General features: G+C 35.9%; 1 protein-coding gene across 4 annotated transcripts in view; it reads right to left on the bottom strand.

Annotated features, from left to right (window-relative positions):
- SEC10 (exocyst complex component sec10) overlaps positions 1 to 27272 on the bottom strand; it is a 217409-nt gene that overhangs the window by 181857 nt on the left and 8280 nt on the right. For 3 of the 4 annotated variants that reach the window (XM_089800055.1, XM_089800056.1, XM_089800057.1), the window contains 7 exons: positions 20774 to 20881; positions 20527 to 20631; positions 19849 to 20106; positions 19680 to 19754; positions 5075 to 5176; positions 4871 to 4921; positions 4610 to 4715 (listed from right to left, as the gene is read on the bottom strand). In XM_089800055.1, coding sequence (XP_089656181.1) covers positions 4610 to 4715; positions 4871 to 4921; positions 5075 to 5176; positions 19680 to 19754; positions 19849 to 20106; positions 20527 to 20631 — 697 coding nt within the window. In that variant the 5' untranslated portion in view covers positions 20774 to 20881. The remainder of the gene's footprint in view (positions 1 to 4609; positions 4716 to 4870; positions 4922 to 5074; positions 5177 to 19679; positions 19755 to 19848; positions 20107 to 20526; positions 20632 to 20773; positions 20882 to 27272) is intronic. The other variant, XM_089800058.1, reaches the window with a different exon arrangement.

The following is a 27272-nucleotide window of genomic DNA, read 5'->3' as shown; positions in this document are numbered from 1 at the left end:
ACAATCCCCTAAAATCCTCAACAAAATAGAGTTGCTGAAAGGAAAAACAGAACTATTGTAGAAGCTACTAGGGCTATGATTTTTTATCAAAACTTGAGCATGTCATTTTGGGTTGAAGCAACTAATACAGCAGTCTATTCAAAATAGATGTCCTCACTCATATTTGGACAATAAGACCCTTGAAGAAGCATTTTCAAGAAAGAAACCTGACATCAGTCACTTAAGGATATCTAGATGTCCTGTGGAGTACCTAAGGAGAAAAGGACAAAGTTAGAACCTTCTAGAAGAAAAGGAGTTCTTATTGGTTTTAGTGAAACAGTAAAAGGATACAGAGTCTACATACCTGGACAGAAACAAATAGAACTAAACAAAGATCTCATTTTTGAAGAAGACATTGCCTTCAGAAGAGCCAAAACTTCTAATGAGCTAGATATACTTGATGTATCCCTAGAAGAGGCTCTTGCTCCTGAGATTTAAAGGGAGTACCCTAAAGATATTTCAAATGAAACCAAGATCCTTGCTGAGACTCAAGAATAGAGTCATGATCATTTTAAAAGGCCACTTTGGGCAAGGAAAATTATACAAGAAGGAGATGGATTTGCAGCACCTTAAGGGACTTTCCGAGAAAGCAAGAGACCTAGAAAATTGACATACAATGCTTTCATGTGTGAGAGTCCAAACCCTGAACCTTTAAGTACTTTAGAAGTACTTAAACATCAAGCTTGGAAAGATGCGATGGTGGAAGAGTATCAATCGATAATAAAAAATGATGTTTGGGATATAGTTCCTAGACCTAAGGGAAAATTTGTTGTCTTCAAAATGGCTCTTCAAAGTTAAGTATGTTGCAAATGGCAGCATTGGAAAACATAAAGCTCGTTTTGTTGCTAGAGGTTTTTCTAAAAAGGAAGGAATCAATTTTGAAGAAGCTTTGGCACCAGTTGCCAGGTATACCTCAGTTAGAGCTATAATAGCCATTGCAGCAACCAAAGGGTGGAAAATCCATCAAATGGATGTAAAAACTACTTTTCTAAATGGAAAAATTGAGGAAGAAGCATACTTGGAACAACCAGAAGGATTTGCGACTCATGATGCTGCCTCTTATGTATGTAAATTGAAGAGGGCTCTATATGGACTCAAACAGGCTCCCCAAGCCTCGTATGAAAGGATTGACAAATACCATTTAAGTCTTGGATTCACCAAGAATGTAGCTGATCCAAATCTCTACTTTACGGTAACTAAAGGTGATATGATAATTCTAATTCTTTATGTTGATGACCTTCTGATTACAAGGGAAGAACATCTCATTAATCAGTGTAAGAAAGATTTGGCTTTTGAATTTGAAATGAAGGACTTAGGAATTCTTCATTACTTTCTTGGTTTGGAAGTATGTCAAAAGTCTAGGAATATCTTTCTAAATCAAAGGAAGTATATTGTTGATATTTTGAATAGATTTGGAATGTGGGGCTGTCAACCTATGTCTACACTTGTGGAAACCAACTTACACAAGCTAAAGGAAGCAAGTGTTGAATCCAGACTAGTTGATCCCACTTTATACAAACAGATAATTGGGTCCCTGATGTATCTTGTAAATACTCAACCTGATATATGCTATGTTGTGAATGCATTAAGTCAGTTCATGTGCGAACCTTGTGAGATTCATCTTATTGCTTTGAAGCATATATTAAGGTATTTCCAAGGTACTATTGGGTATGAACTTAAATATGAGAATACTAGCTTGGAGTTGCATGGATATACTGATTTTGATTGGGCCGGAAGTGTAAAAAACCGGAAAAGCACATCAAGATGTTGTTTCAACTTAGGATCAGCTATGATTTCTTGGATCTGCAGAAACCAAGCTTCAGTTGCTCGGAGTTCTACTAAGGCAAAGTATATTGCAGCAGGAATGGGAGCTAGAGAAGTAGTGTGACTTCGAAAGTCGCTTTCTAACTTGTTTTGTGAGCCTATGAAACCTACCACTATTCACTGTGATAACCAAAGTTGTATCAAGTTATCTATGAATCCAATATCTCATGATAGATCAAAGCATATAGAAATTCCTTACCAATACGTAAGAGACATGATGTAAAGAAGAGCTATTCAGTTAGAATTAATACAGATGATCAAACAACTGACATTCTCACCAAGAGGCTCTTCCTAAAGTGAAGGTTGATCATTTCATAAAGAAACTTGGCTTGGTTGAAATGTAAGTTTATGAGATTGAGTCTCAACTTTGTAAATTTGTATTATTTTAATAAAGATGTTTAAAGTGTAAACTCTTTTGTCATATGTGTGACTCTATGACTCATGGGCCTACCCTATGTTCATTATTTAAAAGGTGACAATCTTTTATAATGAAATGTTGATTCTAATAATATAAGGTGACGACTTTATAATTATTAGATTACTATCATGATGAATATCATGTAACTTGATATTCATGGAAAAATCGTAATAGTTAAAAGAGCATGTTGACGGATATCATGTGACTTGATAATTGTTGAAGATCAATATGTTCAAACTCATGGTGGATATTATGTGACATAATATCTATGGATATACCATAATCTTTTATGGTGGATATCATCTGACTTGATATTTGTGTGCACACCATAACTAGAAAGAATATCATGAGACTTGATTTTCTTAAATATATCTAGGGGATATTACTTTTCAAATAAAGAAAACTTATATATATGCACTTTGTCTTCCCTAGCTAAGAGGGAGTGTTAATGCATGTAGCTTCGATCTGACATTACTGTGATCAGCATATACATATGTATATATGTACAGCAGTATGATGCACATACTATTATACATATATGCATACATACGTGTTGTATGTGATCATTCATAGTTTGAAACCGAAGACATATTTTATGAGATCATTAAGGCATGACCGAAACTACTTTTGATTCCTTTGTTATTTAGATCATTATCAATCTATCCTTTATATCGGGCCGCATTTCTTAATGATTGGTAATACATTGATTGCTTTGGTTAAAGTTCGTAACAAAACGTGAAGATTAGTTATCTCCAAATAGGTGTGTGGATGAATGGTCATGTCTCCGAATGAAGACGATTAGGAGACATGAACATTCATCCCCACACCCTTTCCACTTGATATATATACCAATCTGCTCGAACCAAACAAGGCACCGAAATCTACTAATGCAAGCACATCAAAGGATCGAAGGAAATTCTGAGTTCAATAATATTATTTTATCTCTGTTATCACTGCACTAACTTCTACAAATTCTGGAAGCGAATCAGTCCATTGGCATTAGTGTTCATACCTGTAACAAAACCGTGCACCAGTCTGCAATCGAATTAAAATCTGGTAAGAAACTTTACAAACCCTTCCAATTAAAGGGAAAAACTCAGCCACACAACAAAAATATCACTTTTATTGATAATGAAATGTCCGAGTACAATGCTTTTGCTTGATACAATATATATAAAGAATAGAGAGATTCTTCATTGCCCAATTGAAGGTCTCTTCAATTTCCAAATACACAACTCTTCATATTTCCATACCCATGACTCATGACTCATGTCACTTGATATAATATTATTAAAAATGACTATTTCAGCTGAAGATGACCATAACGGTCATATTTCTATAAAACTAGAGATAAAGATCTCTATCGCAACTGCCATCTTCAACAAAGGGAAAATGTTTCTGCTGGGTGGTGAATATAATGGTCTACTGTTTTCAAAAGATAAGATATTTGAAGCATACGATTTGATGATTTAGGTTTTAATTTATTTCCCAATGCTAAATATTTCATGAAGGGCGATGCAATGTTATTTTAATTGGAAGTCAGGATACTTATGGGAGTTGAGCATGGTCATTTGTAGCGCGTAAAGATGCTGAACTCATGAGTAAATAGAGTATAATGGTGTGGATTTGCCTTATCGCTGTTGGCTGTTGGCTGTGCATGGACTTTCAGAACTATATAAATGTGTGGGTTTACTTTATGGCTGCAGCAGTGTAATTCAGATTGATGGGTATCATGCAATTTTGTATAATGGATTGAAGTGTTAAGTGTATGTTGAGAATGTTATTTTAGTTTCAATGATTATTTTGCATTTAGTAATCAAACTGAGGTTGGTGCCTCAGCCAATCAATGTTGGTGCTTCAAGGAGAGTAGGTGCTCTCAGTGAGTTGGTGCTCACTTATGTAATATGTGTTGGTAACCATTTTGTTAATGAAAGTTATTGTGTGCCGTAATTTTTTGCCCGTAAGGATTTTCCATGAGAAATTTAGTGTCTGTGCCTTGATGGTTGCTCTCTTTATGTTTTATGGGGTTTCATGCATTTAAAAGTTTTAAATTCTGCAATACTAATGCCCCCCCTCAAGTATTTACCATTCATTATGTGCTCTTCACCACCAAACATGCTTCGTATCTCAACACAGCCCCAAATGGATGTGAATCCCAAGGGAATCTCAACAGAATAGAAACTCCTTGGATATGAGCTCTAATCTGAAAGGATCCTAAAATTGTAAGGTGTACTACCCTATGTTTTCCTAAAGGCATGTTGATGACTAATTTGCTAATCAACAAAAAAAGGCCCATGCATTTGATGTAGTTTGGAAAAGAGTGCTTACGGAGTTTTTGTGCAATTGCTGCAGCCTCAGAAACTCGGCTATCATCAGAGAAGAGTGGTGAGAGCTCCATTAGATCGCCCGGATTGCTGTTGAACTCCATTAGGTACTGCAATGTTATATAAACAAAATGAACTATAGCGGAAAATCTTATTTTCAAGTTACTAAAAAACATGCAAACATAACATAAGATTCATAGAATGATTTCAAAAATGCTATGTGAAATTGCACCATTAAAGAACAAGGAGTAGAAGGAGAAATTACCCTGATGAGTTCTATAGTTTGATTAGCGGTGTCTCTTTGTGAATCTGCACTCTACGAAATTGGTTTAAATCATTTAGTACATGAAACTGGATATCTAGAATATACCAAATATTTATAAGCTTCAATCAGTTTTTCAATGGGATTTCTGATTTCTAAGAAACATTTAATTGAAGAAACATTCATCCATATAAGGTGCCAATTCACCTGTAAATGGTCACCAATCTTTGCTGCAGTCTGACCAACAACAGAGATGCGAGAATCCAGCCTGCTGAAACTCTCAAATAGGCCATCCACTCCTTTTTCTAACTGAAAAAACCATGAAATTCATATCTACTAGCCTTAAAACATGGAATACAAACAATTACTACATCTAAAAGTGACTAGCTTGTGTGGATGATCCCAATTTTTGTACTTGATAACTCATATTTACAGGATGCAAAGTTCACCCATGCAGCATCACAGTTAATGAAATTTATGTATGAGGCTCCTATAGTCATAGGATGTGGCTCAACACCATAGCATATGACTAATGCAGAACAGATGAGGAACCAGCTTACTGCAGTTGAACAAAATTTTCATATAACAAACTGGTTAATTACCTTGCACATTCTATCCATCTTTTGGGGATTTTATGATTATGTTATGTAGAAAATGCAATTTTAATAGAACATATAATACAAGCACACTTATTGAGCACTACAAGGGTGAAAATCATTTGATCCATATCAAGCAGAGTTTAAAAGCAAAAGAAAGTAAAATTTCGACCAGCAGAAAGAAGAAAGTGATATTAATGTGTATGGATAACCAAAAATGGTTGATGGGACTCGACCAAAACCAGCAAAAATAGCTCGGGGATCTAAACAGATACTCCTAGAAAGAGGCAAGAAGCTATGGAATTATGTATTACGAAGTAATTGGTAAAATACTTGCTTGATATTAACAAAGACCAAGAGGTATATACAAAAGAATAAAGCAATGTTTCCTTAGGAAGCGATCGTAAAGAATAGAAACATTCTACTCTAGCTAAAAGAAAGCTAACAGATAACTACAGACTAACTAATATTAGAAACATTCTAATATTTACAATAGATTACAAATAGATAACCATTAACTAATAATAGAAGCCTATCTATTATCTCTGTGCCTTTTGAATAATCAAAAAGCAAAAAGCTTTTATTTATCATTAAAATAGAATAAATAAATCTACGTTAAAAAATCATCTTTTCACTCCTTATTCCTCCTTACAAGTAAAAATAAAATATTTCCTCTTCAAATGCTTTTTGTTGAATGTCTTGTTATTTTGTTTACAATTATCTCCTTATTTATATCCTAATATTTAAAGGAATGTGGCTTTTCAAATTAAAGTCACTTCCCTATTAAAAAAAACACAACCCTTTTGTGATAATTGATCTAGTGCTTAATTAGTTTAATGTCTAAACCTTTGCTGATTCAAACTATAGACTGACTTATGTATTTCAAACATTATGAAAAATTGATCGCCTCTATAAGCAATTCACGACAATTCACTTTGATCACCGCACTCTTTTACAGTCTTTGAATGTCCTTCCATAGTGTGGGTAAAGCACTTTGGTTTAAATTGATTGATCATTTAGATTAATCATTCAGCGTCCCACAGAACTCTGAATATGTTCTAAGTTTTTGTCTTTTATATTCATCGTAGGCTTTGTATGTTTTCATGCATAGCATCTGACATCAATCGCTTTGTTTTTTAGACCTTAGTCGTAATCAAACGTGTATAGATTTGTTCCTAATACATGTTCCTCAATTTATTTTTTGAGAGAGCATTTGATATTGTTCATAAAATTTTCTTCGGTCGCCAACACATACTCCATCGCACGAGGCTTATTCTCACCACTGGTGGCTTTTATTATATCATCTATTTATCTCCATTGTTCAATTTATCAGTTAGAGCCACCATCTCTTCACACAGGTGTTGAGCATTGAAGTTAACCCAGTCACGCATCATATGCACTATGTCTCGAACATTTCTTGTCATAGTATTCAATTTGATCAATCTTCTGGTGAATTCAACCTTGTTGTACCCATTCTAGAACACCAGCACTTAGAATATACCTTGTGTGTATCTTTTGACACCGCTCTTCTATATTAGAGTGATCAACTATCAAAACCGAGACGTTCAAACACCTTTGGAGCATTTATTTCATTCATTATCAATACACTTTCACATAAGCCATTGCAGTGAGGAAAAGACTCTTTCGGATACCGGCATCTTCGGTCAACTGGAAGTGTAGCAATTATCACTAGAAATACAAACATCAAATGCACAACATAGCTAATATGGACACTATCATTCAGACCCAGTAAAGTTTCTTTACGGGTGAATGAATAAGAAATACATTCGATGATGTCTCTGTTTACACAAATGAATGCTCAAAATTTGGAATTTCCGGGCTCCATCAGAGGCCAAAAAAGAAATTCAAGCCAGCAATGAAGAAGATAAAAATCTCACAACCTTGCCTCTAAAAAGTATCACAAGTATTGGTTACATAACTCTCTATATTGGTGACTTGGAGTTGGCTATAGACAAACATCTTGAAGAATATGGTCTAATTGGAGGAAAGAGCATGTTGGAGACTTCAGAAAATGAGAATTTGCCTGAAAATGATAAAATGACAGCCACCTTGTCATTCCACACAACTGAATCAAACAAGGAGCTTGAAGGATACGATGATATTGATGATATCCTTGTGAGGAGTGACGAATCATGTATTTTTTATGACAACTCACTTATACACGATAGTGATTTAGTGGAACAATCAAAAAAATATATTGCAGGATGGTGGTGTTAAGGGTGACCAATTAGAAAATAAATGTCGAAGTGACAATGATTCTTTGAAAAACCAGCTGAAAGTTGATGAAGAGATGATTGTTGCAGCCTTGGTATGTTATCTAGTGATATTATAGAAGAGAGGCACATATAGAAAAGAGGCAAAAGGGAATGGAAAGTGATTCTACTGTTGCTGATTTACAAAGGGTTAAAGTAGCCTTAGAATCTCTAAATCAGATTATTTGTGTTTGATTTCAGACAAGGAATATAGTTTAAAAGTTGTTGAATTATATGCTAGTCAACTAAGGAAAAAAGAGGATGAGGTCAATAGGCTCAATAGGGAGCTTAAGAATGCTCAAAGGGATTGAATAATACACGAGTTGCTCTTTAGTTAGTAGAAAATCAGATTGCTGTCACCAAACAATCTAGGGAGCATGAGGATTGAATTTTTTCAGGAAGTGATTAAGGAAATGATACCATTCAGCGGACTTACGACTTGGATAGCTGCCCCAAGAAATCAAGTAACGAAACTTTTACTCATTTTCAGCTAGTAGACAATTCCTTGTTTGAGGTGGATGCAGATTGGACATTTGATAATCCACTTTTTGAGCTAACTAAAGAAGATCTTTCAGATTTCCATGATGAGGATGATCCTAACTGAAGGAGATGGGACCCAGTTGCAGTTCCTAGCAGTGAGTTTGGTTCACATGATTGGTGTGGTCACTTGTTTTTCAGATTTAACATTGTTTCTCATTCTTTGATCAGCTTACACATGGTTTCAATTTCTGACTTACAATGAGTTGGTTCGACTCTTTACTTCACCAGTTGAACAGATCATGGTTGAGGGTTGATAGGAGTTATAATTTGATCATGGGGGATGGATTTTTAGTCCTTTCTTTATCCATGACAGCAATGTACCCAGGTATATTTCAGACGGATGACAGAATGTATGGCCTCTCAGCACCCTTGGTATTGATTTCAGGCATTAAGCAGTTTAATTCCTTCATCAATAGTTCAAGATGGACAATTATGACGGAGATTAGCACACATTTCCATGATAGATCACTCATAGATGGAGAGTTGTCCAGTATTAATAGCTCCTCAAGACATTAATATATACTCATATTTGATGGTTGTGATAGTATAATAGCGCGGGATCCTAGTATCTGTATGATTGTAGCTTTACTTTAGTAGCGTATTAATCAGTGGCTTCTCAATTTTCGACCCATTATTTATATCAGATTAGCACAGCGGGATGTTTGGGCATTTTTTCCAAGGCTGGTTTGGAATCCAAGAGTTGATAGGATGAGTACCTTACCTCTTGAGGATTATGATGAGTTACTATACAAACTTGGGCTTGGAGCAGCTTTAATCAAAGTAGCGCAGGAGATGGGTGTAACAGTAACTTTCAGATTGGGCTACAGGGTTACTTGAAGGTTGATATAAGATACTGGCACCGATTGCTTGAGGACAAGCAATCTCGAGAAGGGGAGACATGCAATGTCCCCTTTCTGGATATTAGGAATTTTGAAGATGAATTCATAAAATATTGATATTGGCTTATGAGAGTTTTAAGCAAGTTTATAAAATGGCTCAGTTTAATATTATAGAGGGAGTTAAAAGGTGTCAAAGAAGTTAAAGGCCGTAAGGAGAAGAAGGAAGCTCAAGAGTGAGGATGAGGAGCTCATTTGGATATGCTTGGATTATTGTTTTGTTTGGAGAATTTGGGTTTCTCTTGAAGAAACAATAGGAGAGTTTACATCTTCCATTTTCAGACTTGAGGACGCAAACCTTCAGGCCATCTCTGGTGGATTGGACGTAACCCTGATTCATCATCCGTGGTGGATTCAAATCAGAATTCACATTTGAGCCCGCAGGTGCACTTTATTGTTTATTTCCAATCTGACTATATTTATGTATTTAAGATTGGACTTGATGTTTGTTACTGCATTGCTGATGTATAATGCAATAGCATATTTCTAAGGAATTTGTATGGATTTGCTGGTTATGATATTGTATTGCTGAAAAATCATAATACAATAGTAAATTTTTGGAGGTCTTCTATATGAGCATTTGTTATTGAGTATGAAAGTTTATTGCACGAACTATTTGTTTATAATTCTGAAAACTGATTGAGGAAAAATTGGAGAGTATATCCGACAGGGATATTACATTGCCCAAGAGGAAGAAGACATAAGGCATCATTGAGTTAGAAATGAAGTCCTTGGCTTGTTGTAAATTCTATTTTTAAGTTGAGTGTACGTCTTTTGGCTGAACTTAAGTTATTTCTAAGTGAACATAAGTCATTATAAGTTAGGCACATCTTTTTAGGCAACTCAAGTGATGCCTAGACAAGGAACTTAAGTTATCCCCTCTTTTATGTACTTAAGTGACTTAATAAAACACTTGACAAAAACTCACGGTGGGCCCCAGCTTCAAAAAGTTTCATTGGTGCACACTTTAGGTTATTAATTTGGAGCATTGTATTAAGAGGTGAAATATCAAGGGTGGAGATTGATTCATCTTTTTACAAGGCATTATAAAACACCCTAACGGGCTCATTATGAGTTCATTATGTGATGAAGATTTCTGCTTATTGCTCCTGCAACTTGGCTTAAGGATTCAAACCCTTGAGCATCTCTGATTTCAGTGAGACATATGGACTCTCACTCGTCAGAAGGGTGTGCTTTGGTGGGAGAACTACAGTTTGTGAAACCCTAGCACATACTTAATTCTCAGCTACAAGTGTTCACCCGGTTTAGAAGCCAAATTAAGGACAATATTAGTGCTAGAGACTCAAATCATCTTATTCTGAGTTTTCTGTGGATGGTTGTTAAAGAACATCAATTTCAGACTTGATGTTGGTCATTTGGGAGCCTATCACCACTTTCGGAAGGTTAGCTAGGGTTAGAAAATATTCTGACCCAAATGTAGAATATTTTGTTATGTTATTTGCATCATATTGCTTGATGGAAATGTCTAATTCATGGTTTTAAAAATTCTGAGCTGAAATAAGGGTTTTGGCTGAATTCTCCTAAGTTCAGGAATAATATAAAATCCATATTTTGTTTAGCTGTAATAATCAGATTTGAAATATTGACTAGAATTATGGGTTTGTCAAGAAGACATTTATATGCAAATAAATTTCCAAATTTATGCCCTGGTTTGTAATAGTTTGTGTAATCAGATTTGCCCTAGTTTGCATAAATTATTCTTTCTTTTTAAGTATCCCATTTGGGGATATTACAATGGTATCAAAGTGGCAAGACTTGGGAGCCTACTTGGTTTTGTTACATGTGAGGAATGTAAATTTATTTGATCATTATTGGTTGAAACTAACTAAACTCTATTTTCAATTTGATGTACAGATCTTGAGCAATCTTCAACTCTGATCTGAATATGAGTTTACTTACTTCTTTTATATATATATATATATATCTTTGTACTGATAATAATAACTCTTAATTGATGTGTGCAGACCTTCCTTCTACAGTACTGATGCAGATTTATTTTTATAAGTATATATGCTGTTCTGAATTTACAGACTGAGATCTATATGCCTTGTTATTGATATTGATCTGCAGTTTGTAAACAATGCACATATATATGCATTGAGACGTGATCACATAGGGGCATGACCCTACTATTACAATAATAGGTAAGTCATCTATTATTAGTTAATGGTTATCTATTGTTAATATCTAATAAGCTTTAGTTTGCTTTCGTTTTTTGCTTTCTCTAGAATAGAATGTTTCTATTCTTTACGATTGTTTCCTAAGAAACATCGTCTCATTCTTATGCATAAATTGACCTTTCGGTCTTTGTTAATATCAAGCAAATATTTAGTATAAATTGACCTTTCGGTCTCTGTTAATATCTAGCAAATATTTACCAATTACTTCGTAATATGGTATTAGAGCTAATACTAATTTTTTTGAAAAAAATTATAATTTCTTTTTTGAAATTATTTGTTTAAATTTTTTCAAAATTATTTCAGTCAATTTTTTTAAAACCCACCTAGGGTTTTCTGCCTAGAGAAATTCGAATCAAACTAATACAATCTCGAGCTCGAGTTTGAGGATTGAAAATCGTGATTTGTAGAGGAGATCGCATGGAGAAAATCGTGATTAAATCACGCATCTCTAAGGGGTGATTTCTCAGCTCCTTGCGTTCAAAAAAAACGGCAATAACCAACACAAGGGTCATTTTTTGTGGCATTTTTCTGCTGACGGCTTTCACCACTGCAGACCTACATTTACAGTCGTTTGTGGGGTTAAATCCCCACATATTAAGAACTCTTCAGTTTCGTCTCAACCTCGAGTCGAGCTCTGAAACAAAAATCCGAAAGTTCTATCTCAAATCACCATTTTTCTGTTGTTTTTGACCTCGATGGCCGCCGACCTGTTTTTTTGCTCCAAACCCTAATTTTTGGGTTAGAAAAAAAATTTGGATTTTAGATTCTTGGTGGGTTTTTCGAGAGCCCAACTGGGTTGTCCATTTTTCTGGGTGCCTTGATTTTCGTGCCTCAATTTTTGAGCCAACGGATCCAAAAACTAACAACATATTCCTTCTAGGTTTTTCGAGCTCCCTTCTAGGTCACTCTCTATTTTTCTAGGTCTTTCATATTTTTGCCTCGAAGAACATGCATTCATAGATTTTTACAGTTTTTCATTGAGAAACGTGCCATGGCATCTCTGACAGATATTTTGCTCTAGCATAACTCCAAATTCAATGGTCAAAATTATGGCACCTGGAAGCAGCGTATCATCGTAATTTTTGAATATCGGAACACCGATCAACTTGTCCTAGGTGTTACGAAGCATCTGACTTCTCGGAGTCCTAATCAAGATACATGGGATCTGAATAATCGAGAGGCAGTGTTGCTTTTCAAATTATCCGTGGCTGATGATCAGCTTTCTCAAATTCCATCCGACAAGATAGTTGTCAAGATCTAGATACATCTCAAAGGTCTTCATGATACTTCTGACAAAAGCAAAGCCTTCCTTCTGAAAAACACTCTATTTTCTATTGTCATGGATGAGTGCACCTCGCTCCAGGCACACCTGAATCAAATTCAAGAAATCCATGATCAATTACTTGCCATCGGTCACAAGATGGAGGAAGAGGATATTGTGGTTATCACTCTTTGGAGTTTACCATAATCCTATGAGCATTTTATCGAGACTCTCAACATCACATCTTCTGGTGTTGATTTCAAGTTCACTGATCTCTGCACACTGCTGCTTCAGCAAGATCAATGGAAACAATAGTTCGGTAGTAGCTCTAGTTCCACCTCCACATGGCAAGCCTTTGCTGCGAAATCCTTTTAGAAGGATAAAGGCAAGTTTCAGTAGCCATCTCAGTAGATATCTTCTGCTCCATCATTAGATGGTTCTTGATCCAAGAAACCAGCCTATGATGGCTCATGATTTGAGAGTTCGGCTTCCATTAGGTCCACTTGGTGGGAGGGCTCCAGTAGCTCCTGCAGCTCCAGTTATTCCAGTGATACCCGTATAGAGAACTCCGACTTCTCCTGCAAGATCACCTCACTTTGCAGATGCTTCACCTGAGTTTGATCCAGATTCTTCTGATGAGGATCCTGCTGATCAAGCATCTCCTAGTACTAATGTTGGTCATTCTCCTATCCGGCCTAAGTAGTGGGCTAAGACACTTGCTGATCTTCGTGATGATGAGCTCATTGATGGGAGAACTGCTCGAAAAATAGCAAAACTACAAATACTATTAACTTTGGTCTCATGACCAACATTCACCGTGTGTTTGAACCTCAAACATATTTCGAGGCTAAAGGCATTCCAGAGCAGGAACAGGCCATGACTTCTCAACACCAGAGCCTACTGAAGAACAACACCTAGGTCCTTTAAGAAACCCATTGGCTGCAAATGGGTCTACAAAATCAAATACAAATCGGATGGTACTTTGGATAAGTACAAAGCTCATTTAGTGGCAAAGGGCTTTTCTTAGCATCAAGGCATTGATTATGAGGAGACCTTTGCTCCTACTACAAAGATGAGCACCATCAAATTAGTCCTAGCCGTGGCAGCTCAATTTGGCTGGAAGGTCCATCAGATGGACACCAAGAGTGCTTTCCTAAATGGTGATCTCCATGAAGAGGTCTACATGACGCAGCCTCCTGGTTTCAAGGTTGCTAGTAAAGACCATCAGGTTCTCAGAGTGGTAAAAGCTCTCTATAGCTTGAAGCAGGCCCCTCGGGCATGGTACATAAAGATTGATAAGTACCTCAGTGATCAAGGCTTCAAGAGGAGTTCGTCAGATTCAAATCTGTACATCAAGACTACTGACAATGACATCATCCTTCTAGTTATTTATGTGGATGATTTGATCATCACTAGCAGTTCGGCATTTTTCATTCAAGGAATCAAACAGAATTTATGCCAATATTTTGATATGAGTAACCTTGGGCTCATGCATTATTGCCTAGGTGATGAAGTTTGGCAATAGTCTTCTGGGATATTCATCTCTCAGTCCAAATATGCCAGGGCCCTATTAGACAAATTCCGTATGCAGGATTGCAAACCTGCATCTACACCTATGGAGAAAGGTCTCAAATTATCAACAAAGTCTAATTCTCCTTCCGTTGATGATACTACATACAAGCAATTAATAGGTAGCCTCATCTACCTCTCTGCTACTAGGCCTAATATCAGCTTCACAGTCAGCTATATTTCACGCTTTATGACAGCTCCTAAGGCTGATCATTGGATGGCAGCAAAGCGTTGCTTCATTATGTGAAGGGCACTTCAAATTATGGACTTCTGTACTCTCGAAGTTTGAATCCTAAACTTAGTGGGTATACAGATTCAAATTGGGCAAGCTCTATTGATGATAAAAAGTCAACATCTGGATATGTGTTCGTTATGGGATCCGGTGCAGTCACATGGACCAGTAAGAAGCAGTAAGCAGTTTCTCTCTCTTCTACAAAGACCGAATACAGAGGGATTGTTAAGGCAAGATGTGAAGTTGTTTGGCTTCGTTGGATGCTTGGAGATATGCATGTGTCACCAACAGGACCGACTAGTATGTTTGTTGATAACGAAAGCATTATCAAGTTAGCACAAAATCTAGTCTTCCATGAACGAACCAAGCATGTGGATGTTCACTGTCATTACATACGACAGCTGGTTGAAGACGGGACTATAGATTTGCAGTATGTTCCTACCACAGATCAAAATGCACACATTCTCACCAAGCCTCTTGGTCCTGATAAGTGTCAAATTCAGAGGACAACTTGGTGTGTTAGATAGATTAACCATTAAGGGAGGGTATTACAATAATAGATAAGTCATCTATTATTAGTTAATGGTTATCTATTGTAAATATCTAATAAGCTTTAGTTTGCTTTCGTTTTTTGCTTTCTCTAGAATAGAATTTTTCTATTCTTTACGATCATTTCCTAAGGAAACATCATCTCATTCTTTTGTATAAATTGCCCTTTTAGTCTTTGTTAATATCAAGCAAGTATTTACCAATTACTTCGTAATACCAACATGGTCATGCCTCAATACATATCAAGGGTGCCCGATACAATAGCAATGCTTTACAACCAAATATAATCGGTGATAAATACACCCAATATATAATAAATGTAATCGGTACATAGTGCTCGTTAATCAGTTTACAACTGATACAAATGATCGGTCACTTTGGCATTTTGATAATATAAGTTTATGATAGCTTATATATATATATATATATATATATATATATTTTACAATCAGACCTTCATAATTAGATTTATTATCAATCATATATTATTTTTACTTATAGAGTTTGCTTCAATTTACTATGAGGCTAACATTCTCAACAAGGAAAAGGTGATCACAATCTAGAGAAATTTAAAGGAATAATGGCAGGTTCAGATCAGCTCCATCATCAAGTGAAGAAGCAAAACGGATGTTTTCAGACATGATAAGACTGTTGAATGATAACAATCTGTATTTGAGTCAATTGGCTCATAACACAGCAAATGGTAGGACATTGGTGCATAGAGAAGAAGGAGAAGAAAGCAAAACTGCAAGGCACATTCTACAGGCAGATCCTCACAGCCCAAACCAGTTATGCCCACTTTTATACAAGAGGATGAACATGCACAAGTTGAATTGGTTGAGGAAAATGAGGATGCTACAATATTAGCTAAATATCAAGCCCTGGGACCAGATTTCCAATCAGCCATTGCTTTCAAGGATTACTTGGAAGTCACCAAACGCACAAGACAAAGACAAAATCAGAACAATCAAGGGAAAAGAAATAAGGGTTGCAGAAAAAGTTGGGAAGTTTGTCTATACCTAGTTTTGATGGATCAACTAGATGTACAACGAGAGCTTGGGTTCGGAATTTGGACACCTGCTTTGCCTTGGACCAAATGAAGGAGAGTGATACCATCAAATTTGCTATACTCCACCTTGAAAGGGCTGCACATGAATGGTGGTATCACAATTTAGTAACACAAGCACATGGTACCATAGTCTCTTATAACTAGTTTTGCACTACACTAATGGAGAGATTTGACCAAAAGGATTTGGAGACACATTCTAGAGAGTCTAGCTTAATTGAAAAGGTTGGCACACTTGATGCATATATTTCAGAATTTGAGTGATTATCAGTTATGTTTATTGATGCATGTGAAAGGAGATTAATTTTCTGGTTCATAGAGGGTTTGGCTGAGCCTCTTAAAGGTTGGGTCAAACGTTTTGACCCACCATCCTTGCAATATGCTATTAAGCATGCAAGGAATATGGAGTTATCCACACCACAGGCTAGGTTTCCCAACAAGTTTCCAGAAAGATCCTCGCCATAAAATTGGCCACAGAAAAAGGACAAGAAACGTGAATTTACCAAACCAGCAGGAGAGATATCTAAACCAAGCGATGGGACAGTTCTTGATACGAGGTATGAGTTCAGGCGGAAGAGGCTTTGTTTTGATTGTCATGAGCCTTGGACACTTGGCCATAAGTGTAAGAGTGGGGGCAAAGCACATTGGATCGAGGTCTTTGAGGAGCCTAGTGATAATGAGTTGAAAGAGAGACGCAATTTCAGGATGCGCAGCAAGAGCAAACAGATGGAAAGACACAAATAAGCCTCAGGATGATTTGACAGCAATGAAGGGTGCAATAGCAACTCTTTTCTACCACTCTTCATTATAGTGCTTTCAGAGTTGAGGGTGTTGTGCAGGGACAACGAGTTGTTGTATTGCCACAACTTCATTGATGCCATCCCATGTAAAGAAGCAGGTTTTCAAAGTTGAGCAGCATGAAGGTTTTCATGTGAGGAAAGAAAATGGCACATTGAGTTGTGTAGCCCTTGTTCCACAGTTGGGCATGGCATTGGGTAATTACACCCATACGGATGATTTTTATGTGACTGACATTGAGACCAATATTGTTTTGGGTGTTCAGTGGTTGCATACTGTAAATCCATATCTGACAAACTTTAAGACTATGCAATTGAGTTTTACAGCGCATGGCAAAAGGGTGGCATAAGTACCTAGAATTGTTTCAGCTAGGAGAATGGAAAGAATTTTACAGCATTCGGTGGTAGAGTGGGCAGGCCAGTGTTTTATTACAGGTAAATCCACGGAAACGGGACAGCAAGGATATCATGTTTACATACAAGGCTTGTTAGACAAGCATAGCTTGGTGTTTTCAAATTTAATACATGGTTTACCTCCAGATTGCAGTTTTGAGCTTGTGGATAGAAAGCCAGTTATCACAGTTTCGTACCCTCATCCCAAACAATTCAAGGATGAGATTAAAAGGACTATTCGAGAGTTGTTGGATGCAGGACATATGCAACCCAGTACTAGCCTATTTGCTTCTTCTATTGTTTAGGTGAAGAAGGATGGAACTATGAGGATGTGCATTGATTATCGTGCGCTTAATAAGAAGACCATCAAGAACAAGTATCATATTCTATGTATTGATGAGTTGTTGGATGAGCTACATGAAGCAATCTATTTTTACAAAATAGATCTTAGATCAGGATATCACCAAGTTTGAGTTCGGGAGCAAGATGTGTGCACAAAACTGCTTTAAGTGCCACTAAGGACATTTAAAATATTTAGTGATGCCCTTTGGATTATCTAATGCTCTATTCACTTTTCAGTATTGTATGAACCATGTGTTCAACAAGCAATTGCAAAAATGTGTTGGTGTTCTTTGATGACATCCTAGTGTATGGCAAGACGTGGGAGGTATGTTTGTCATCTTGATGAGGAATTAGATGGAAAAAAATATAGAAGCTGTCAAGTTGACAACTTTTGTTGTCAAGTTAACAACATTGTTTAAGGGGGCAACTGACCAAAAGTAGTTGACTGGTGGTTGCAAAGAGTGGTTTTCAGTTTTCTAGGATGTATTTGATCTATATAAGCTTGTAAGGCACGAGAATAGTCAATAGAGTCGATGTAAACAAGTTGAAATCAATTAAAGTACAGTTTTCTGCATTTTCCTTTATTCTGTCATAACAGTACAGTCTGGTTGTAGACGCGTATTTCATTTCATATTCTTATTGACGCTTCTGAAACCTATTGTATTTGAAGGAGGTATGAATCCACTTTAATTTTGCTTTGGAATCAGTCGTTCTCATTAAGAATTGACAAGTTATTCAAATTTTAGTGGAGGGCAGTCAAAACCCTCATTAGGGTAACCCGAGAAGCACCAAAATGTGATTAATAATTTTGTGAATCAGAGCCCTAGACTAGGTAAGGGGATGGGGGATGACGAGTATATTAGTAATCTGAAGTTGCAGGTCACCATGCATTGGGCTGCACGTGCATTGGATCAATAAAAAGTGATTTGTGAAGGCTGTCTCAGAATAGACAGAACAATAATAGGGTTAAGTTTGGTAAGATTTTGTCCACATTGTATTTGGGAGTGGCATGAGGGGTATGAAAAGTAGAAAGGGTAGTCTTAAAGGGTTCCAAGAGTTTGTTGAAGGGATACTTGGAAGTTATGGTCAAAGCAAAGACTATTATGCAAGTGTAGACAGGACTATCGTAGTTGGACAGCAAGAGTATTTAGAATTAATCATTGTTTAAGAACTGTATTTGATAAGTTGTTGAGTATTGGAGATGTGTGGTAAAAGTCCAATATATTGCAACGTTTAGAGTCCCAAAGGATCAAAGAGAATGAACCAAGAAAGAGAATTCTATTTTCAAGGGTTCGAGGGTGTAGGACAGTGAAAAGATGATAGGATTGGTTGGGCATGGTAAGAACCCTAAGAGTGAATGGAGAATGATTAGATGGGATCAGTGAGGAGATCTTGCGTTGAGTCAATGGAGGATGGGATGTGTAGTTGCTGTCATAGGGTACATAAGCAATCAGAGGTCATGAGGATAGGGAATGAAATCTGTAAATGAAAGGGTTATGTTTGCAATCAGCAAATGAAGAATATGCAAGCAGGATAAGGATGTGATCATAAAATTCTTGAGAGTAAAGTTCTGATGAGAGATAATGAGTTGTAGAGGCTTAATTCTTGGGGCCTGAACATTAAAGGTCACTTGGAAGAAGACAAAGGTGTGTGATCAGACTGTGTGGACCCATATAAATTGATTCTTTTGGGAGATAGAATGGAGTGAAGTGTTATGGCACATGATAGAGAAGTCGTATCCGCATATAGGAGATTTTGTCCACAGAGACAATGCATATTCAATGGGCCCATGATGCATCTGCATCAATAACGATGAACTGATCCCTGGTAATAATATGGACAAGCATTTCATGTGACAATTCATTTAATAAATATAATTATATAACAATCAAATCCATCAATTCACCTGTTTCATGCTAAACAATAACAGTTGTTGACAAATAATTTCAATAAAAACAAGTATAACAATCAACAGATTCCTGGTAAATAATAACAATTCATACACTTCAAAAACAGTAACTACAAAGAATCTTTTATACTGAAGCAACCAGAGGGGCAAAAAAATAAAAAATCATTTAAAAAAGCAAAAATATTGACCTCAGATAGTGTTTTCCGATGCTTGGAATCATGAAATGCCACTTCCTTCTTCAGATTGCCCAGTCTTGCGTCCACCTTTAAGATACAAAAGATTACTATTATTCACATTTTCTCAAATCCAAATTCTCATACTCTCATGTAGCACAGCACAAAATTCTAAAACACCAACCTGGTGACTGAGGTCTGCTAACTCCTGCCGGCAGTCCTTGAAAAGAGATAATAATGACTCTGCCTCAGAAAATATTGGTGGACCTGCTCCTAAAGTTGTCTTTGTTGCTTCTGAAGGAAAACGTGAATGCCCATTGTATATGACATCCTGCCCTCCTGCACTATTTCTTCCCTCGGAGGATTCGGTGTCATCCTCTTGAAATGAGGGCAGCAATTCATTCACTAAGCTCCCAAATAGGTCATCAAATGAGAAAACACCCTGCTTGCAAAATTTTAAAATGGAATAAAAATACTAAAGAGCAACCAATTGTTTCCTTATCCATCAAAGAAACAAAATAGTTGAATCATTTCAAAACAAGAAAGGTCTCCATTATCACCAGTATCATAAATCAATTTCTTAGCATTGACCATGTGGTTCATGTATTTAATAATCAAGCTAATCACAACAACTCATCTCTCATGACTGGCAAATCACAATAACCTATAGGTTCCACTTCTCAAACATTCATTAGAAACCTCATCCTACATTTATCATCCCATCAAAACTTCAGAACAAAACCCCTAGATAATGGTTTCGCAACATGATCCATGCATCTCAGAAAAAAAAATTATAGTGAAAAAGAAAACTTAAATTTTTATGCTAGCTGCCAAAGATATGGTATCCATGATGTCTAATTACCTTGAAATCTTCAATATCTAGAATAGGTGAAAGGGAGCTAACTGATGACGGCGTTGTAGCCTTTCCTGATTTCCCCGTCTTAATTCCATTGATTCTTTCTTGCATCTGTACCACAGTGGGATGCAAATTAATATGAAAGTGTTTGCATCAATCATAAAAATACATGTCTTTCAAAATTATGTTATAAACCAAAATGGTTAAGTCATTCCAGTTCCATGGAATTATGTTTTGAGAGAAAAAGTCTTACTTTACAATAGTTAAGGCTCTCGTCCTCCTGTCTAAAATAAATCTTCCTTACTGTTGACGTCAACAAGGATATGAGATAAAATTCAGCAAAATTTCCACTTCAAGTAGTCTGCAGAGAGCAATTTGATAGTCAACACATTTTATAGATCAAGCAGTATGCTGCATTTACAGTAAAGTTTAATCATTATGAAGACTCAACCCAAAAAAACTTGATAACTTAAAGATAACAGATTTCCACAATCCATGATAATGAGATTCTTGCTTCTGGGTAAGATTGTGTGAGAGTTTTTTGCATCAACATTTCAGATCATACTCAATGATCCATCATCAAGATGAGAGTGCTAAGAATGTGTCAAAATATGTTGCAGACCCAGACTAAATAAAGAGAGGAGGAAGAGGGGCAGACGTAAGCACGCAAATCCAAGGAGAAAGATAAACTATAAAAATACGAGAAAAAAAAGAAAAACCAAGGGGCATGATGAAAGAAAACAAGCCCAGGGGAGACGAAACATGCAAGATAGAAGAGAACGAAACAAGCCCCAAATATGTAAACATATAAATATTAGTAAATAAGTGGAAAATAAATTATATATAAAATACTAAAAATAATAATAACAAAAATAATCACAAAAAGGAAAGATACAACACCCACCAAACATAAACACAATGCAAGACTGAAATAAAAAGAAGGATAAATAGACGCAAAATAAATAAATAAATGAATAATCAATAATAATAATAATATATATACATATATATATATATATATATGCACACCCAAAATTATAAATATATATCTATATACATCCATTAAAAATATAAAAATAAATAATAAAAGAAATAATAATAATAATAAATACAACTCACACCAAACAAAAACACAATACAAGCCTAAATAAAATGAAGGATAAATAGATGCAACAAAATAATAATAATAATCATAATAAGATAAAATAAAATAACATAAAATCAAATCAAATCAAATCAAATCAAAATAATAATAAATTAATAAATAAATATTTTTAAATTAAGAAAACGAAATAAAAATATAAAGACAAATATAATAATAATTTTATATATATATATATATATATATATATATATATATATATATATTAAATTAAAAAATGACTATGCATGCATAAAAGAATGGGTGTGCAGAGATAAAAAATAAAAAGACAAGAACCAAGAGGACGAGAAAGGAGGAAAAACAACGACACCTAAACCAGAAAGGGGGAGGGAACGAAAACCACAGAAGCACAAATAAAACAAGAACCGAGAGACAACGCTAGGCGAGGGTGGGGGGTGGAGCGTGGGGGGAGCGTGGAAAACACTTAGATCCTTGTAAAAGAGGACAATTATCATAAGAGGAAGATGAAGGAGGCTATTGAAATATTTAATCACCCCTCCAATCTCAATCGAGATGAAGGTTGGGCACTCAGTATTTCTTGGCATCCATTATTATCCTCCATCAAGAGTCCCGTTAACCCCTCTTGATGTCCTTCTCTCACGTCCCCTTTTGGGGCCCTCTTGCCCCTCCTTTTGGTCCTAGCCCCCTTTCGCCCTTGTTGCCTCCCTCCCTTTCTCTCCCTCCCCCCCTAGCTCGCCCCACTCTTTCGCCCCGCCCTTACACCCTTTCCCCCATGGTCCCCCCCCCTCCCCTACCATTGTGTCTCAATGCTTGTTTTATTTGTGCCTCTGTGGTTTTTGTCCCCTCCTCCTTTTTGGTTTAGGTGTCATTGTTTTTCCTCCTTTCTCGTCCTCTTGGTTCTTGTCTTTCTATTTTTTATCTCTGCACACCCATTCTTTTATGCATGCATAGTTATTTTTTAATTTAATATTATTAAAATATTATATATATATATATGCAAATCGATTTAGCAATATATATATTTACATATATGTATGGGCGTGTATATATAGATAATTGTATATATATATATAATTATTATTATATTTGTCTTTATATTTTTATTTCATTTCTTGATTTAAAATTATTTATTTATTTTTTATTATTTTGATTTTATTTTATTTTATGTTATTTTATTTTATCTTATTATTATTATTTTGTTGCGTCTATTTATCCTTCATTTTATTTAGGCTTGTATTGTGTTTTTGTTTGGTGTGAGTGGTATTTTTTATTATTATAATTATTTCTTTTATTATTTATTTATATATTTTTTATGGATGTATATATATATATATAGATTATTCATTTATTTATTTATTTTATTTTATTTTTTGCATCTATTTATCCTTCTTTTTATTTCGGTCTTGCATTGTGTTTATGTTTAGTGGATGTTGTATCTTTCCTTTTTGTGATTATTATTGTTATTATTATTTTTAGTATTTTATATATAATTTATTTTCCACTTATTTATAAATATTTATATGTTTACATATTTGGGGCTTGTTTCATTCTCTTTTATCTTGCATGTTTTGTCTCCCCTAGTCTTGTTTTCTTTCATCATGCCCCTTGGTTTTTTTTTTCTCCTATTTTTATAGTTTATCTTTCTCCTTGGGTCTGCGTGCTTACCTCTGCCCCTCTTCCTCCTCTCTTTATTTAGTCTGTGTCTGCAACATATTTTGACACATTCTTAGCACTCTCATCTTGATGATGGATCATTGAGTATGATCCGAAACGTTGATGCAAAAAACTCTCACACAATCTTACTCAAAAGGAAGAATCTCATTACTAGATATCTATAATAATTATATCTTTGAAGTAATAAAACCAAAGAATTCCATTTATGGTTCCCTTGGTGATCGCTTTCCAGATGTACACACACAGCATTGCTAAATCTATGTCTGTGTTCATAAGATAAATGGATCGTTGATGTTCAAGATAGCGTGTGTGATGGGATATGTTAATTTCAATACTCTATTTTGCTAAAAGAACACTTCGGTGTGCATGTATTGGGGCTTGGGGACGAAAAACCTTCAAGATTCCTAGGTGGATTGGACGTAGCCCCAATTCATCGTCTGTGGAGGATTCACATCAGAATTCACATCTGAGATTACAGGTGCATTTTGTATTTTCTCTACAATCTGACTGTAATTATGTTTTTAAGATTGGATTTTATGCATTTTGCTGTTGTATTGCTAGTTTATAATACAATGACAATTCTGAAGCTGTATTAAAACTGAGTGGTTTAATGAGCATTATTGTACATAGCTGGTTTAATCTGCTGGTTTTATTTGCAAAAGATATATGTTGTTTTTCTGAAAATTATTTGTGAGCAAATTTGAGGAGAATATCCATTCAGGATATTACAGTGGTATCAGAGCATCAAAACTGCCATCATGTTCGGTAGATCTGGTATTTTGCACGAGTGAACAAACTGGCAAGGTGTTTATAGTTCTGATTTATCAGGGGAAGTAAAAATTGTGGGCTTTCATGTATGAGATGGTGTCGTCTGATTTGAAAGATTACTAAAATCAAATTTTAAGTTGGTTTTAATAGTTCTATGTGAACATTTTTCCTACGACTATATTATTACAGTGCAGCAAAGGAAAAAAATGTTAAGGAAATAACAGATTAAGTCTTGAGCAATAGTTTGAGAAATTTGTGAGCGCGATTTATGAAAGTAGACAAAGGAGATCGATTAAAGTGATAACACAGTCAGTCTTTCTAAATTCTGCCATGAGAATCGATTGTCTGCAGGATATGAATATATTGTTAAATGTCAGAAGCTTCTCTTTGTTGTGTGAATCTCATTGGGAGATAGAATTTGATTAATATTTGAGGAAAACGAGCATATATCTCTGTCTAAGGAAACCACAAAGTCATAAACGAATAGCAGAGGCACGGAACAAATGATACATTGCACCTGAAGATTTCCAAATCTGCTAACTCCTGTGTATTTGGAAACTGGGTCATTATCGTGGCCTATCTTGGTCCAAAAACAAAGAGACCACTTTCCAGTTTCATCTTTGGATTGACATTCCCATCTTAAATGGAGTTTCTGAGTAGAAAATTTGTCATAAAAAACTATTTTGGGGCTTTACTTAATTCATTGTTGTGAGTAATAGTGGGGAATATCTAAATGCCCAAGCGAGCACAAAGGAATTGCTAGTAAGCAATTCACAGGAGGGGCTTTCAGAAAATCTCACCCATCTCAGAGCTGGCGTCTAATTTGAGGATCTATTATTATTTGTGACTGTTGTTATAAATTGTTGTAGACGTTTATTGCGACAGTTTGATTAGTTCAATGATAGCTGGTTGTTTGGTAGCGACACTGTATATGGTTCAAGGGAGTATCGTGTTCCGTCATATATGCGCAGGATAATGAAAAGATAGTTAATTCACGGTAATCAACATCAACAGATACCATCCAAAGAGGGGAATCGATGTTCTAGCGAGTAAAGTCAGATTGGTTTGTTTCTAAATACACCTCTTTTGCAGTTACAAATTTGATTAGCTTGATTAATATTCTCCAGTCTGCTGTAACAAAAGTTAGTCAATTGTTTCAGAATTGTAACGACAATTTTGCGTAAAAGCGCATAGTTGAAAGAAAAAGTTTTTTTTTTCAGGGTCTAAAGTTTTCCATACCAAGAGCGCACTGGAGATTGGAATCGAGTGCTCAAGAGGCAAGAAGTTGCATAATGGTATGGGGAGTTGCGGTATGCATTGGAGTTGTTTTGGAAGACCGAGTTGTTCAGTACCAAAATTAGAGTTTTTGTTGAAGAACGTTGAGCAAGCAAAGATAGGAGTATCGTGAGTTTAAGATATTGGTACTGAGTCTGAGCGATCGTGGACATCGTGCTTGAATTCAAGTTGCCAATCTATAGATGAATTTCACCAGGACCACGATCTTTTTGAATCAATGGGACTATAGTGTTTTCTGGAGTGGCTGTCAAGCATCACAGGCAAGTATGGATAACCTGAGATAACTTGGGAGGTGGACATCAAGATATTCTCAACCAGGGTTCATGTCTCCACATTGGTCCAAGCATGGGTCAAGGAAGTTGGTTGACCAAGCAGTGGAAATAATCACTCGTCCACAAGATTGACATTGTAGTTACCTAGACGAGCAATTGAATATGTAACCCAATTGATGTTGCAACTATTCTATATAGTGAGCTAAAAATGCCAGTGGAAGCAACTATTGTCGTTAAAGATTTCTGTGCATAATCTGGGGTGTGCAGAGGCTATTCATTTTTCTCAGTTCTTGCATCAAGGAAAAGATACAAGTGTCAAAAGGAAATCAACTTAATTATTCATTGTGGGGGAGAACTATTTACTCCAAATATTTTATACTGTCATCGACATATCTGCATAAGTGAAGAAACTATTTGACAGATACAGCTCTGCAATCTCCATTATAACTTGCCGGAAAAGAATGATGAATTATGTGAATAGGCACTGGGATTGCATATTGTTACACAAGCAGACAAGTGAAGATTGGACATTGACAGAGGATACAATGGATGAGCTGAAACGGGAATATTAGAAGGGGAAGTAGCTTTTAATAAAATTTGTGGAAGCTTCATTCATGCTATTGTGGGCCTGATCATTGTAGACACCAAAACAAAAATTTCTGCAAACAAGATGTGCGTATTCAGGGGGCTTGGCATGGCATCACAGTTCAGAAATCATATTTCTAATTGTCACCAAACTGATGCAAATTTCATTTCATCATATTAAGTAGCAAACAGAAGTAGCATCAAACAGTGCATTAGTTCAAGGGAGTTCAGACGACACTTAAAACAATGGAAGGTCTGAAAATCAAAATAGTCTCAAAGGAATTCAATGAAACCTTTGATGGTGAGCAGTTAAGGGACTTGCATAAGGAAAAAAAACACTAGGAAACGGATTGTACATCATTGGATGGCAGTTAGGGACCAAGAACTCGGTGGATGATCTTCTACCAAATATGGAAGAGCTGGACTATTGTCTGTCTAAGATGGATCAGACTGATTGGAGGCACTTGAATTGGACCTTACAGCCTTCCATGATTGCCTTAGTCCACCATAGGTTAATGAAGCATCCGTGTGAAGAGGTGAGGTAAAGGGTTGCAACATATGCTCCACGGAGTTTTTGGGACGGGGACGTCTTAGGGGACGAGGACGTGTTTTCGGTACAGGTACAGGTCGAAGCCAAAATTTAGGGGACAGGACCTCATGGGATGGCAATTAAAAAAAAAGGGAATTTTTTTATATATAGTGACAGAATTCAAATATGCATATCATAACATTGATAAACTATTCACCATAGACATTTTAGAAGATCAATACATGGAATATTATAAAATGGCAAATACTAAGTACTTCCATTGTAACAATATCACATACATATATAGCAAAAATCAAAATGCCTAAAGGCTCCTAGTATCATGCTGAAATCAGAATTGTAGTCAGAATAAAGTAACTATTATGTTTAGTACTTGTTAAAGCTAGTCAGGTTGGGTAGTTAGGAGGTGAGGGAATGCGTCAGAAACCAAACGACCCTTCTATAAGTACTTGGAATATTGTCAATGTACTCATGTTGTTTTTGGTAT

Source organism: Cupressus sempervirens, chromosome 9, assembly GCF_028749045.1.
Source record: "Cupressus sempervirens isolate cs-2001-9-10 chromosome 9, ASM2874904v1, whole genome shotgun sequence".
Lineage (NCBI taxonomy): Eukaryota > Viridiplantae > Streptophyta > Pinopsida > Cupressales > Cupressaceae > Cupressus > Cupressus sempervirens.
The sequence above is the reverse complement of the archived record's forward strand: the minus strand, read 5'-3'. Positions and strand labels throughout refer to the sequence as shown.